Source organism: Callithrix jacchus, chromosome 10, assembly GCF_049354715.1.
Source record: "Callithrix jacchus isolate 240 chromosome 10, calJac240_pri, whole genome shotgun sequence".
NCBI lineage: Eukaryota > Metazoa > Chordata > Mammalia > Primates > Cebidae > Callithrix > Callithrix jacchus.
Genome location: NC_133511.1, coordinates 74809678 through 74822872, shown reverse-complemented (window position 1 = coordinate 74822872; position 13195 = coordinate 74809678). Strand labels below are relative to the sequence as shown.

Sequence of the window (13195 nt, the reverse complement as noted above, 5' to 3'; positions counted from 1 at the left end):
GGGAGTGTAAATTAGTTCAACCATTGTGGAAGACAGTGTGGCGATTCCTCAAGGACCTAGAAATAGAAATTCCATTTGACCCAGCAATCCCGTTACTGGGTATATACCCAAAGGATTATAAATCATTCTACTATAAGGACACATACACATGAATGTTCATTGCAGCACTGTTTATAGCAAAGACTTGAAACCAACCCAAATGCCCATAGATGATAGACTGGACAGGGAAAATGTGACAAATATACACCATTAAATACTATACAGCCCTAAAAAATGACGAGTTTGTGTCCTTTGTAGGGACATGGATGAATCTGGAAACCATCATTCACCGCATGTTCTCATTCATAGTGGGTGTTGAACAGTGAGAACACATGGACATAGGAAGGGGAGCATCACACACTGGGGTCTGCTGGGGGAAACTAGGGGAAGGACAGCAGTGGGTGAAGAGTTGGGGAGGGATAACACGGGGAGAAATGCCAGATATAGGTGATGAGGAGGAAGGCAGCAAACCACATTGCCATGTATGTACCTATGCAACAATCCTGCATGTTCTTCACATGTACCCCAAAACTAAAACAGAATAAAAAATATATATGTGAAAAAATTAATTAAAAAAAAGAACCAACGAATCACAGAATGAAAATCAGGTCAATATCTGTATCTGTCAGGTGAAAGCTGTAACATTTTTTAATTGTTTACCTTGTATTGTTCCTTTAACACCCCCCTTCCTCTACTCTTCCTCCCCATGCACACATCATGACCCTATTAATTGCAGTGGCTCACATTATTCCAAGTGTGGTTCTTGAACAAGCAGTATCTAAAAGTTTTATTAGGAAGCTGCTTCAAAGTTTAGAATCTTTGATCCCTACCCAGGCATACTAAATCAGAATCTGCATTTCAACAAGTTTCTTACATTCATTCATATGTACATTAAAGTTTGAAAAGTACTGGTCTAAAGGACAGAGTATAGTCTTCATCATGAAAATCAATGAGCCCCTTTAATCTCTTGTGTGGATAATATGTTACAATTAAAGAAAACAGCATTGGACTTGTATTCATTTTAAAATGATGTTAGTTTAAAGTGTACATATACTAAAGAGATAAAAGATGGTACATGCTGAAAGAATTCTGTTACAAATTGTTCAGGGTTTTTGCCTTACATCACAGAAACACAGAAAACAAAACTATCTTTTAAACCAGAATTCAAAAAAATTATAATCTTTCATTTGCTTATATAGCACATTCTACAGAATAATACTGAAAACCAAATATGCTGTGTTACAGGCAAGTTTGAATTAGAAAGATCTAAATTATTCAGCTTATCTTGACACTTTTACACTATAGAATATTTTCTATCTAGGCTAAAATATGGTATCTATTACTTGGATAGATGTGACCTAAAATCATGTAAGCTGTTTACTTGTAAGGTAAAATAGCTATTTCTTACACTGCAATATAAAGAAGTAAGTGTCTATTATAGCAACCACATGTATTCAAATATAATATGGGCCTTTCCAGAAGAAACATTTGTGAAATAAATCTGCCAATTATCTTTGAGCTTCCTTATTAAATAAAAGCTGTATTTGCTTTATTCTCTAAAATGTTAGAGGCTTTGCAGAGGTTTCATACAACTTAAGACAGGTTTTTTTATTTTTACTGCAAATTTGAATAATATTGTAAGCATACACAATTTTAATATTTAAGAGGAATTCATTTAAATTCAGAACACAGTAAAATATAATTATTGATGAAAAAAATCAGTGGTTGCAAGGGGTTAGAGAAGGAGGGATGAATAGGCAGAGCACAGGCTGTTTAGGCAGTGAAACTGTTCTGTATGATACCAGAATGGTGAATACTTGTCATTAAATACTTGTCAAAACCCACAGAATTTAAATGTATAATGCCAAGGGTGAGCCCTAATGTAAACTATGGACTTTGGGTGATAATGTGTGAATGCAGCTTAATCAGTTCTAACAGTACCATAATGGTGTGGAATGTGCACAGCAGAGGAGGTCATGCAGGCCTGGGGGCAGGGAGTATATGAGAATTGGCTCTACTTTGTGTTCAATTTTGCTGTGACCCTACAACTGCTTTAAAAATTAAAGTTGGGGCCGGGCGTGGTGGCTCACGCCTGTAATCTCAGCACTTTGAGAGGCCAAGGCGGGCAGATCACCAGAGGTCAGGAGTTCCAGATCAGTCTGGCCAACACGGTGAAACTCCATCTCTATTAAAAATACAAAATTAGGCCGGACACGGTGGCTCACGCCTGTCATCCCAGCACTTTGGGAGACTGAGGTGGGTGGATCATGAGGTCAGGAGTTCAAGACCAGCCTGGCCAAAGTGGTGAAACCCCATCTCTACTAAAAACACAAAAATTAGCACGGCATGGTGGGGCACACCTGTAGTCCCAGCTACTCGGGAAGCTGAGGCAGAAGAATCACTTGAACCCAGGAGGAGGAGGTTGCAGTGAGCTGAGATTTCACCACTGCACTCCAGCCTGGGCGACAGAGCTAGACTCCGTCTTAAAAAATAAAAAATAAAAAAAATTAGCCGAGTGTAGTAGTACGTGCATGTAATCCCAGCTACTCAGGCAGCTGAGGCAAGAAAATCACTTGAACCCGGGAGGCAGAGGTTGCAGTGAGCTGAGACCACACCATTGCACTCTAGCCTGGGCAAAAACAGCAAAACTCTTGTCTCAAAAAAAAAAAAAAAATTAAAGTCAGCAGGTTCAGTGGTCTGCAGTCCCAGCACTCTGGGTGGGATTGCTTAAGCCCAAGAGTTCAAGACTGGCCGGGCAACAAGGTAAGACCTCATCTCTATAAAAAATACAAAAATTAGCCAGGCAGGGTAGCTCACACTTGTCCCAGCTGTTCAGGAGGTGAAGGCTGCAATGAGCTGTGATCATGGCACTGCATTCTACCCTGGGCTAGAGAGTGAGACCTTGTCTCTAAAGAAATAAAGAAACAATGCTTCTAATATTTACATTTTTTAAAAGATAAAATATACTTAAGAAAAAATAAAATGGCTATTTAAAAAAAGATATTGGCTAGCTCCTATGATATTGAGTTATCAGAATTTAACATCCACATTCATGTCACCAATGTCCCACTGCTGAATTTGACTGGCTTTAAAGAAATAAACAGTGGGAAAAAAAAAGATATAAGTTCATATTGACCTTCCCAGTTCTGGCCTTAATCTCTGTCTAAAAGAATACTGAACAGTATTTGCACATTATGAGACTATTGTTCCATAAATCATTTTGATATAACTCAGAAGAATGGGGGACATTCTTTAAACAAAAGAATTTGTTACAACTATCCAGTTTTGTAAGCAAACCTTTCTATTTAGTATTGTTCTGTGTTGTCATATCTACATATTGCGTAGGAAAAACAGCCAAACCAGAACTGAGCAGTTCTGTTTAACTATAAGCTACTTTGCATATTGTTATTAAATGATCACCTATAAATCAGGTTAACTCTAACTCAGCCCAAAACACAGCATCCTGACGACAAAACTCAGGTAAGAGACTTTTCTCCAGAGTGGCCCTTGGGGAAGAATAACATGATTTTTTTAAAATTTTACTTTAAATTCTGGGGTACATGTATGTGCAGGTCATGCAGGATTGTTACATAGGTATACACATGCCATGGTGACTTGCTGCCTCCATCCCCCATCACCTACATTAGGTATCTCTCCTAATCTTATCACTCCCCTACCTTCCCACCCGCAACAGATCCCAGCGTGGGATGTTCCCCTCCCTGTGTCCATGTGTTCTCATTGTTCAACATCCTCTTATGAGTGAGAACATGTGGTGTTTAGTTTTCTGAAGAACATGATTTTTAAGAAAATCACTAGGCACAGTTGATAAATACTGAATTTTGTCAGCTATCTGATTATTCCATTATCTTAAACCCAATTATTGGCCATATAGTGGAAGATCCAGGTTTTGCTGGCAATTAAATCATCTGGAAGAACAGAAGGAGTTTTGATTTGGAAGTCGGGACACTGGCCCCTGCTCTGCTACTAGCTTTGTAACCTCAGCAACAGACCACAACCTAGGAGGAATTTCTAAGCTTCCTCCCAGCTCTCACATTCCATAATTCAATTACATCTGCAGTTACAGCTGTTTATTTCTTACATGCTACATATCTTTTGTATCTCTGAAATTTGAAGCCTTTATGCTCAGCAGAGCATCCAGAATCCTTTAGGATTTAATCATTAAGATTATTTATTTCCCATAATTGCTCTAAGACAGAACCCGAGATTTTCCCAAGATAGATGTGTTTGTTAGCTGTACCTGTATCTGGAACCATGGAGCCCCAGCACTACCAATCTGTGTTGCTTTTTTTTAAAAAGATTATACTCAATTCCTACAAACATATCCAGACCCCTCTAGGCTTTCTATCTCTAGTTGTTGCATTTTATTTCATTTTCTTACTCTGTTGTCTTAAATTTTCTTCTTTGAATAAAAGCTGATCATATTTAAATGCTATCACATTGATTGGTGAACTTATTGGAAAGGCTTGACAGAAAAAACTTCTCATCAATGTGTCTCCAGAGACACCATGCTCTTTTCTCAAGAATTGTGCAGAGTATTGTTAAAACCTAGCAAGTTTTAATTACCTGTGGCATATACAAATTACTCAGATTTCATCTGGGTCAAGATTTAAGATATTGTTTACATGATCTTTTAGGGTAAAAAAAACCATCACTACAATAATGATTTTGTATAATTAGGTTTGATGACACCTGCTTTACTTTTTGGTAACCTGTTCATCCATTTTGGCTTGTTAACTACGGCTGTGCTGGTGTCAGAAGTGCAGTAATACAGGCTGTACACCCATTTGTCACCATTTTGCAGCTTCTGCCATACCCGTTCTTTCTCTAGAATTCCTGGCTTGGGAATTTCCTAATGTGTTTCTCTCAGCAACTTTTCCTTTTTGACAGAATCCTGGCTAATTCTTCATTTTCCAGAGATTTTTGTTAGTGATTTTAGGTCATTTGGTCAGTAATTTGGAATCTTTCATTTCCTGCTCCTCTGTTTTGATTTAAATTGGACCTATCCCACTTATCTCATCTCCCCAGCCCCATCCCTTTTAAGAAGAGCTTTTCCTGGCACTGACTTCTTTTCCAGCCTCTTTCACCGTGACTTACGATAACCCTGTAACCCCGACCACTCCTCCCTCCCAGCACCACTGCCCCTGTGGCCCTGGCTGTTTCCCTACTCCCCTGACCTTCCTACTTGAATTCTGGTCTTAGGGGCTTCTCCACCCACTACACAGTGCAGCCTGCCCAGGTTTTGCTGTACTTCGGTAGAGGAATAAGTGCCAATATTATGTAATCTTGCCCTAAACATTAGGACTGTTTGGTGCACGTGTGTGTGTGTGTGTGTGTGTGTGTGTGTTTAGTATGACAATCACAGATAACCCCTCACTCCTAAAGATGTTGAGAAATTAACTTGCTGAGAAATTAATGCCATATTTCCTTTTTGATGGAAGCCCACAATTAGACTTCAAGATGCTTTTCCTCTTCTGTTTTAGGTAGGTTCTTCAACTCTCAACACAGATGTTTAGGACAGATCAGCATTGCAACTCTAAAGTGTTAAGGAAAACATAAACCAGGTTTTCTATAAGGTGCAGTTTAGAAAGGAATGCCGCGTAAGCATTCATTCATCTCTAAAGAAAGGAAAGAGGCAAATGCTGGTTGCAATATATGCACAGTCACCTGTCTGAAATGGGGGGTTGGGTTCAGGACTCCCCTCAGATACCAAAATCCACAGAGGTCCAACTTATGGAAAATAACGTAGCACTTCCATATAACCTACATACACCTCTCAAACACGTTTGATCATCTCTATGTACTTATAAATTCCTAATACAATGCACATTCTATACAAACAGTTGTTACACTATATTCTTTACAGGATAATGACAAGAAAAAAATGTCTGTGTGTATTCACTACCCATGCTGCCATCCCTTTTTTCCCCCTGAATATTTTCCACCCACGGTTGGTTGAATCCACAGATGGGGAACTCACCGATATGGAGGTTCAACTGTTTTTTCCCCCACTTTATTCTCACAACCACCCTCCAGAACAGTTACTAGCTCAATTGGACATGGGGAAAAGCAAAAGCACAGAGAGGTTAAGACACCTGCCTAAGGACACATAGCTAGGACAGGGTAAGGCCATATTGAAACCTGAGGGTGTTATGACAGAAACAGCTCTTTTTCTACACCGCTACTCTGCCTCCCAGTTAACTGGCTACACTGCAGTGCCTCCGTAAAATCTGTTGTTGCTATGTGATTAGGGTGAAAGGCGAACAGTAACGGTGGTTTAAAACAGGAGATGGATGCAGACCTATCCACAAAGAAGAAATGCGTTGGGGTGGGATCTCCTGGGTTACACGGCTTCATCCTTGAGTTCTACAAAAACACAGACGCACCAAACCAACAAAACCTAATTACAGGGTGAAGTGGCTCATGCCTGTAATCCCAGTGCTGAGGGAGGTTGACTTGGGAGGATCATTTGAAACTAGGAGGTTTAAGATCAGCCTGGGCAACAAAGCAAGACCCCATCTCTACCAAAAAAAAAATGTCCAGGCATGGTGGTGCACACCTGCAGTCCTAGGTATCAAGGAGGCTGAGGCAGGAGGATCACTCGAGCCCAGGAGTTTGAGGCTGCAGTAAGCCATGATCACATCACTGCACTGTAGCCTGGCTGACAGAGCAAGACAGTCTCTAAAAATAAAAATATAAAATAAGTAAAAACTTTCAAAAACATAAATATAGATGCACTTTATTCAAATATTTACAGTTCTACATATGTAAAAATTTGTAAATTGACTTTGTTTTAAATGTGTAGGGGAAATTTCTCACCTAAGGAAGTCCCACAGTGAACATTTAAGAGCAAATGATTCCTTTTTTGTGTTTTCGGTTTTCCCTCTAGCACTTCAGGTATTATTTAAGAAGGCTATGCCTCTGAGGTTTGCATGATCATTAGCTAGCTCTTAATTTCCCTAGCATGTATTTGAATATTGTGGTGTTTCACTATTTCCCGCATCTTTTTATTTGCACCTGCCTTCACGATCACCATTATACCAGTGTTCCATCTGTACTATTATCTACTCACTCTTTTTCTTTAAATCAAATCACGTTTTCTTACTCAAGAAGATTTAGTTTTAAGAGGAACTTTGGCTGGGCTTAGTGGCTCACACTTGTAATCTCAGCACTTTGGGAGGCTGAGGCCGGCAGATCACAAGGTCAGGAGATCGAGACCATCATGACCAAGATGGTGAAACCCTGTCTCTACTAAAAATACAAAAATTAGCTGGGTGTGGTGGCGGGTGCCTGCAATCCCAGCTACTCGGGAGGCTGAGGCAGGAGAATTGCTTGAACCAGGGAGGCAGAGGTTGCAGTGAGCTGAGAGCATGACTCGGCACTCCAGCCTGGCGACAGAGCAAGACTGTCTCAAAAAAAAAAAAAAAAAAAGTTTTATATCGCCATCATAAATGTGAAATTATTAGAACTCACAATAAATAGAAGTTAGTAAAGATACTGAATTCTAGCTGGATGCTATTGCTTGTTGAAGGCTTTGATTTTAGGAGGTTTAGAAAGCATTCTAAGCCAGGTCAAAGGCATGGCTTTGATTTTAGGAGGATTAGAAAGCGTTCCAAGCCAGGTCAAAATGGCTCCCCGTGTATGATCCCAGCACTTGGGGAGGCCGAGAGAGGTAGACTGCCTGAGCCCAGGAGTTTGAGACCAGCTTCGGCAACACGGCACGACTCTGTCCTTACAAAAAAATGTAAAACTTAGTCAGGTGTGGTGATGCCTGCCTATGGTCCCAGCTATTTGGGAGCCTGAGGCAGGAGGAATTCTTGAACCTGGGAAGCTGAGGCTCCAGTGAGCCATGATTGTACTGCTGTACTCCTGTCTGGGCGACAGAGCCAGACCCTGTCTCAAAAATAAAAATAAAGGAAAGAAAGAGAAGAAAATAAAAAGAAAAAGAAAGAATTCTAGCAGTGTGGTGTGGAAGACACATTTGCAGCAGACTAAGGTTGTATCTTTGTAACCACAAGGATTGAAAGAGAATTGAAGGAGAATAACTCTCGCAAGGTGATTCAATGGTATTTAGTGCTGTTTCTGTGTACCAACAAAAATCCTTACTACACACAGCGTATTATAACACCATCTTGACCACATGAACTCAGAAATTAGTCATCAGAGCAGAAAAGTCTTTGAAACATTGATCTCCAAGAAAGTAGATCATATCTGCTCTTTCAGTCTGACCAAATTGATACACTTGGTTATTTTTGCAGGTTAAAGAGGAAATGATGGACAACAGAAGCAACTCTAGTCTGCCTGACAAACTTCCTATCTTCTCCAATTCTGCCTGCTTGCCAATGAGCAGGTCCTTCTATCTGGAGCCCACGGTCACTTTCCACCTGCACCCGGAGGCCCCGGTGCCATCCCCTTATTCTGAGGAGCTGCCACTGCTGCCTTTTCCCAGTGACTCCCTCATCATGGGAAATTATGGTGAACCCTGCCCCTTCTCTTTCCCAATGCCTTATCCAAATTACAGAAGGTGTGAGTACTCCTACGGACCAGCCTTCATCCGGAAAAGGAATGAGCGGGAAAGGCAGCGGGTAAAATGTGTCAATGAAGGCTACGCCCAGCTCCGCCACCATCTGCCAGAGGAGTATTTGGAGAAACGACTCAGCAAAGTGGAAACCCTCAGAGCTGCGATCAAGTACATTAACTACCTGCAGTCTCTTCTGTACCCTGATAAAGCCGAGACCAAGAATAACCCTGGAAAATGTTCCTCCATGATAGCAACCACCAGCCGCCATGCTGACTCTATGTTCAGAATTGTTTGAGTGTTTCCAAATAGAAATGAATAAGATCACAAAACGGGGTCTCCTACAGCACCATTTGATAGTTTTTCCTGAATGTAATTTCTGTGTAGGCAGGAAATAGCTCAAATGCTAACCTATGCTGGGAATTACCCAATAGTACTAAACATGATCTCATGTAGATTGAGGAGCTGCTTTATGTCTTTCATGAACTCTAGGGGAACAGGGGCCCCAGACTCTGCATGTCTCACCCTGCCCATCTCACACGCTTGGCCAGGGACTCAGGTATGAGAAGCTTTTGTGGAAGCCTTTAAAGTGTGTGCTGGTCATCTCTTCACTGAGGCTTCATGCTGAGCAATCACAATGAACCCCCTCTTCATATGTCAACATTTGGAGATTTTTTTAAAGAGTATGTTCTGCATCTTATTTTTGTGGGCAACACTTTTCTTACCATCAAGAACACATCCCAAGGAAGGGACCCAGTAACCTTTCAAAACCCAAACTGCTGCCTGCGATGAGGGCCCGGGGTCCTCCATGGAGAGGACAGGCATTTTCCTTTCCCACCAGGAAGGAGTCAGCCTGGAGCCCCCAGAGATTTTTACTTACTGGGGATCGACAAGAAGTCACCACCATGGCAAAGTGTCTTGGGGCTAATGCAAAAGTAGTTTACAAAACCTTGTTATTTGAAATTATTTCAGATGCATCATTTTCCTGCATGTAGAATTCCTCAGGCAGCTTAGTGAAAGGTTTAAGAAGGCAGGCCTGCGTTTGCAGTATAACTCTGCTGCCTCTTCTCTATGTCTCGGTTCTTCTTCACAAAATGAGAACAGCAGCAATTCCCATGTGTTTATGATGATGATTAACAGAACTTGACATATAGTAAGTATTCATAATCATTAAAAACATTTATTTAGAGATGGGGTCTTGCTATGTTGCCTAGGCTGGTCTCGAACTTCTAGCCTCAAGTGATCCTCCCACCCCTGCCTCCTAAGGTGTTGGGATTACAGGTGTGAGCCACTGTGCTTGGCCATCATTACTGATTATTATTATCATCATTATCTTGTCCTGTCTATACCATCATCATTTTCTAGGTTCTCTAAGCGAGAAAAGCTGGAGCTGCCAGGCCTTTCCTTCATACCTGGGAAGGACAGTCCCTGCCTGGTATCTTGGAGTCTGCTTTCAAAATGTGTCTATTTCTGCTTCCGTGACCAGCTTCAGCTCTTCCTTCTCCTTTAACTCCCAGGTCCCATGTGTCCCCAGGCCCAGTCAAGAACCTATCACACACTGTCTATCACACTCACCTCTACTGCTATGCTTCTGTGAAGTCTTCACCAACTTTCTATCCCAGCTGTTACTTGTTCCTTTACTTCGTATAAATACTTCTCCTGTGGCTGTTATCCTGCTATCTTTAGACACTTTACACACCTGGCTCTGTCTTCTCCAGTAGACTGCAAGTTCCTTGAAGATGATTCGTCCAGCCTTATTCATCTCATATTCCTAGTACCCAGCAAAGCGCCTTGAATCAGGAAGGTGCTGGTGATTATCTGTTACTATTTTCTTACTCCAGTCCCGTCACCTGTGTCTGGGTCATTGGTAGCAGTCTGGCCTCCTGGGCTGTGTTCTCAACAAGCTCCACCCTCACTCTCTGAAAGTATTTCATGTCACTTTGTCGCTTAAGCTGCCTGATGACTTCTAAATGCCACCTTGTTTAAATTTATCAGCTTAGTTTTCAAAGCTCCCTACTGCAAAACGAAGCAGCAAACATAAGAAGCCACGTTTTCTCATCTGTTTGCCAGCAACATTTCACAAATGTTTCACAAAGCCCCTGACTCTTACCTCGGGCAGCAATTTCGCTCTTGGGAAAGATGTTTTGCAGACACAACAGGACATAGTACACGCCCCTCTCCCTCCTCCACCCCTTCTCCTATCTGAGTTGCTAAATTCCTTAAAAGAACATGGAATACTATGCATCCATAAAAAATGATGAGTTCATGTCCTTTGTAGGGACTTGGATGAATCTGGAAGCCATCATTCTCAGCAAACTGACACAAGAACAGAAAGCCAAATACCAAATGTTCTCACGCATAGGCAGGTGTTGAACAATGAAAACAGGTGGACTCAAGGAGGAGAGCATGACACACTGGGGGCAGTTGGTGGGGGTAGGGGAGAGACAGCAAGGTGGGGGCAGGGTGGGAGGGATAACATGGTGAGAAATGCTGGATATAGTATACATCTAAAGTAAAAAAAAAAAAAAGATAAAAGGCCTGAGTTTTGTCCTTTTCCTATACATACTATAACGTCTGATGGAGTTAGCAATGATGACTCTATCTGTAACCAGAATTACTCTCACATCCAAACCCTGATGTGAGTCTGCTTTACGTGATTTTGCAACGTATTGAACCCATTTCCCCAAACATAAAATCACAGTCTTGCAAATGTATCCTTCTCTCTTGCTTCCTACCTAAACTGGAATATTCTTTTTCCCCGCCTCCACTGAAATCCCACCGTCTCATTCAAGAATCCTTCTCTCACAGCCAGAGACTTTGTGGGTCTTTCTTAAACTCTAACTTTGTGTGCCAAATAACTCGGCCTTGGTGTACGGTCCTGGGCAGCAGTCGTTCTCCCGACTATGAAGTCATGCTCTGGGAGGGCACTCATCAGTTAAGAAGCTTTCAGTTACAAGTAAGAAAAAGCCCAATCCAGAGTGGCATAATCAATAAGGGGAATGATTGGCTTGCATAGTTGAGGCCTAGCGCAGCAGTACTGCCTGCAGGCAAGACTCAAAACTGTCACTGAGAATCTATTTCAGCTGGGCGTGGTGGAACATGTCTCTGGTCTGAGCACCTCGGGAGACTGAGGCAAAAGGATCCCTTGAGCCCAGGAGTTTGAGGCCAGCCTGGGCAACCCTGTCTCAAAACAAACAATTTTCTGAGGTCTATCCTCTCTGACTTTCTCTGGGAATTGCTTCAGTGTCCCTAAAAGCCTGTCAGAGGCTCTCAGGCAATAGGAAGAAAGAGAGAGGCTGTATCCCAGGATTCCCAACCAAAGTCTCCAGATTCCTGCTGATTGGAGAGGTTCAGGAACACCAGGAACATGCCCCTGTCTAACCAACTGCTGGGGCTGGATGGGGATGGAAGGGGTGGCTGTCACCCACTCTACTCCTGGAGCTGGCCCTGGCCTCCCTATCCACATGGACCTGCCAACCCAAATAGGACCTGGAAGAAGGTAGAGATGGATGTTGGGGAGACACCTCCAAACATGCCTGCATAGTAGGCACATAATCAGTGCACAAAGACTGTCAGAGGCCTCCACGTCCCAGCCCCTCCCACGAGTGGAGTCTGGATTTCTGTTCCTTTGCCACCAGTGTCCCCGCCTCTCACTCCAAATGGTCCCAACACCTCAGTTCCTCAATGGAGTACTGCCTGTTACAGACAAACAGGCCTACACATTTGGTTATTTTGGTTTAGATGAGGGACAAATTCTAGAGTCCCCAGGCCGCCAGTGGCTCCCTCACCCCCACCTTTAGTATGTACAGGGAGGAGGCCCTAAGTTTCTGCAAAGGTGGCTCTTCCCACACAGGAGTCCCCTGAATCCACGAGGGCTTCCCACCACCACTGACTCTTCTAGCAGTGGGCACACAGAGCTTTGGAGAACTGAGGCCATGCTGGCATTTCTCTCTCCCTCTTCCTCCTCTCTTTAAAGGGAAACCGGAAGAACACCCCCTCCCCGTCTGTCCCCCCACCTGCCTCCCAAGGCCTCCTGCCCCCCTTTCCACATGCTCAGTGCACTCACTGGCCACAGACTACAGCGTCCCCAGGCTGCATCCATGGCAACCGGCATGACAACCAGGAGTTGGTCTGTTGGGCTGAGGCTCTGAGCCCCAACTATCAGAAGGTGCCTGAGGCTAAGGTAGAGGCTGGGAGTTTGGGGCTGTGGGTAAGTCCTTTTTGGGGTCAGACCTGTGGCCGTGGGCAGGGGCAGACCCTCACCGGGCTCTGGCAGGCTGCGGCAGTACGGCTTGATCCTGGGCCCCGGGTAGCAGCTGCCTCCTCTGAATGTGGCTATAAACGGGGTGGGCGGCCCTGAGATCGCAGCTCACCTGCGGCCAGAACGAGGCTGGGGAGGAGGAAGGAGGAAAAAACACTAATAGAAGTTGAGCTGCTGAATGCACCAGGTGCTTTCTATGTGTTCTATCCTGCGTTAACTGGAGGGCAGAGGTTAAGTGAGCAGGCAGCCTCAGGAGGATTTGAAGCTGGGCTGCTCTCCTGCTCTCACAATCCCTTCCCTGTTTCCTGAGTGGGGGTTGCCAAAGCAGGTGACTCAAGGAGGAAACTATGAGAGTTTGT

General features: G+C 43.2%; 1 protein-coding gene across 1 annotated transcript; it reads left to right on the top strand.

Moving 5' to 3' along the window:
• The first annotated feature begins 8318 nt into the window (after nucleotides 1-8318).
• On the top strand, nucleotides 8319-8973 carry ASCL3 (achaete-scute family bHLH transcription factor 3). The gene has a single exon (XM_035265734.3). The coding sequence runs from the start codon at nucleotides 8328-8330 to the stop codon at nucleotides 8871-8873; it is 546 nt and encodes a 181-aa protein (XP_035121625.1). The 5' UTR covers nucleotides 8319-8327; the 3' UTR covers nucleotides 8874-8973.
• The last annotated feature ends 4222 nt before the right edge of the window (nucleotides 8974-13195 follow it).

Bases quoted from the DNA above. Each gene is read 5' to 3' on its own strand.
- ASCL3 (XM_035265734.3), top strand. From the start codon at position 8,328: ATGATGGACAACAGAAGCAACTCTAGTCTGCCTGACAAACTTCCTATC.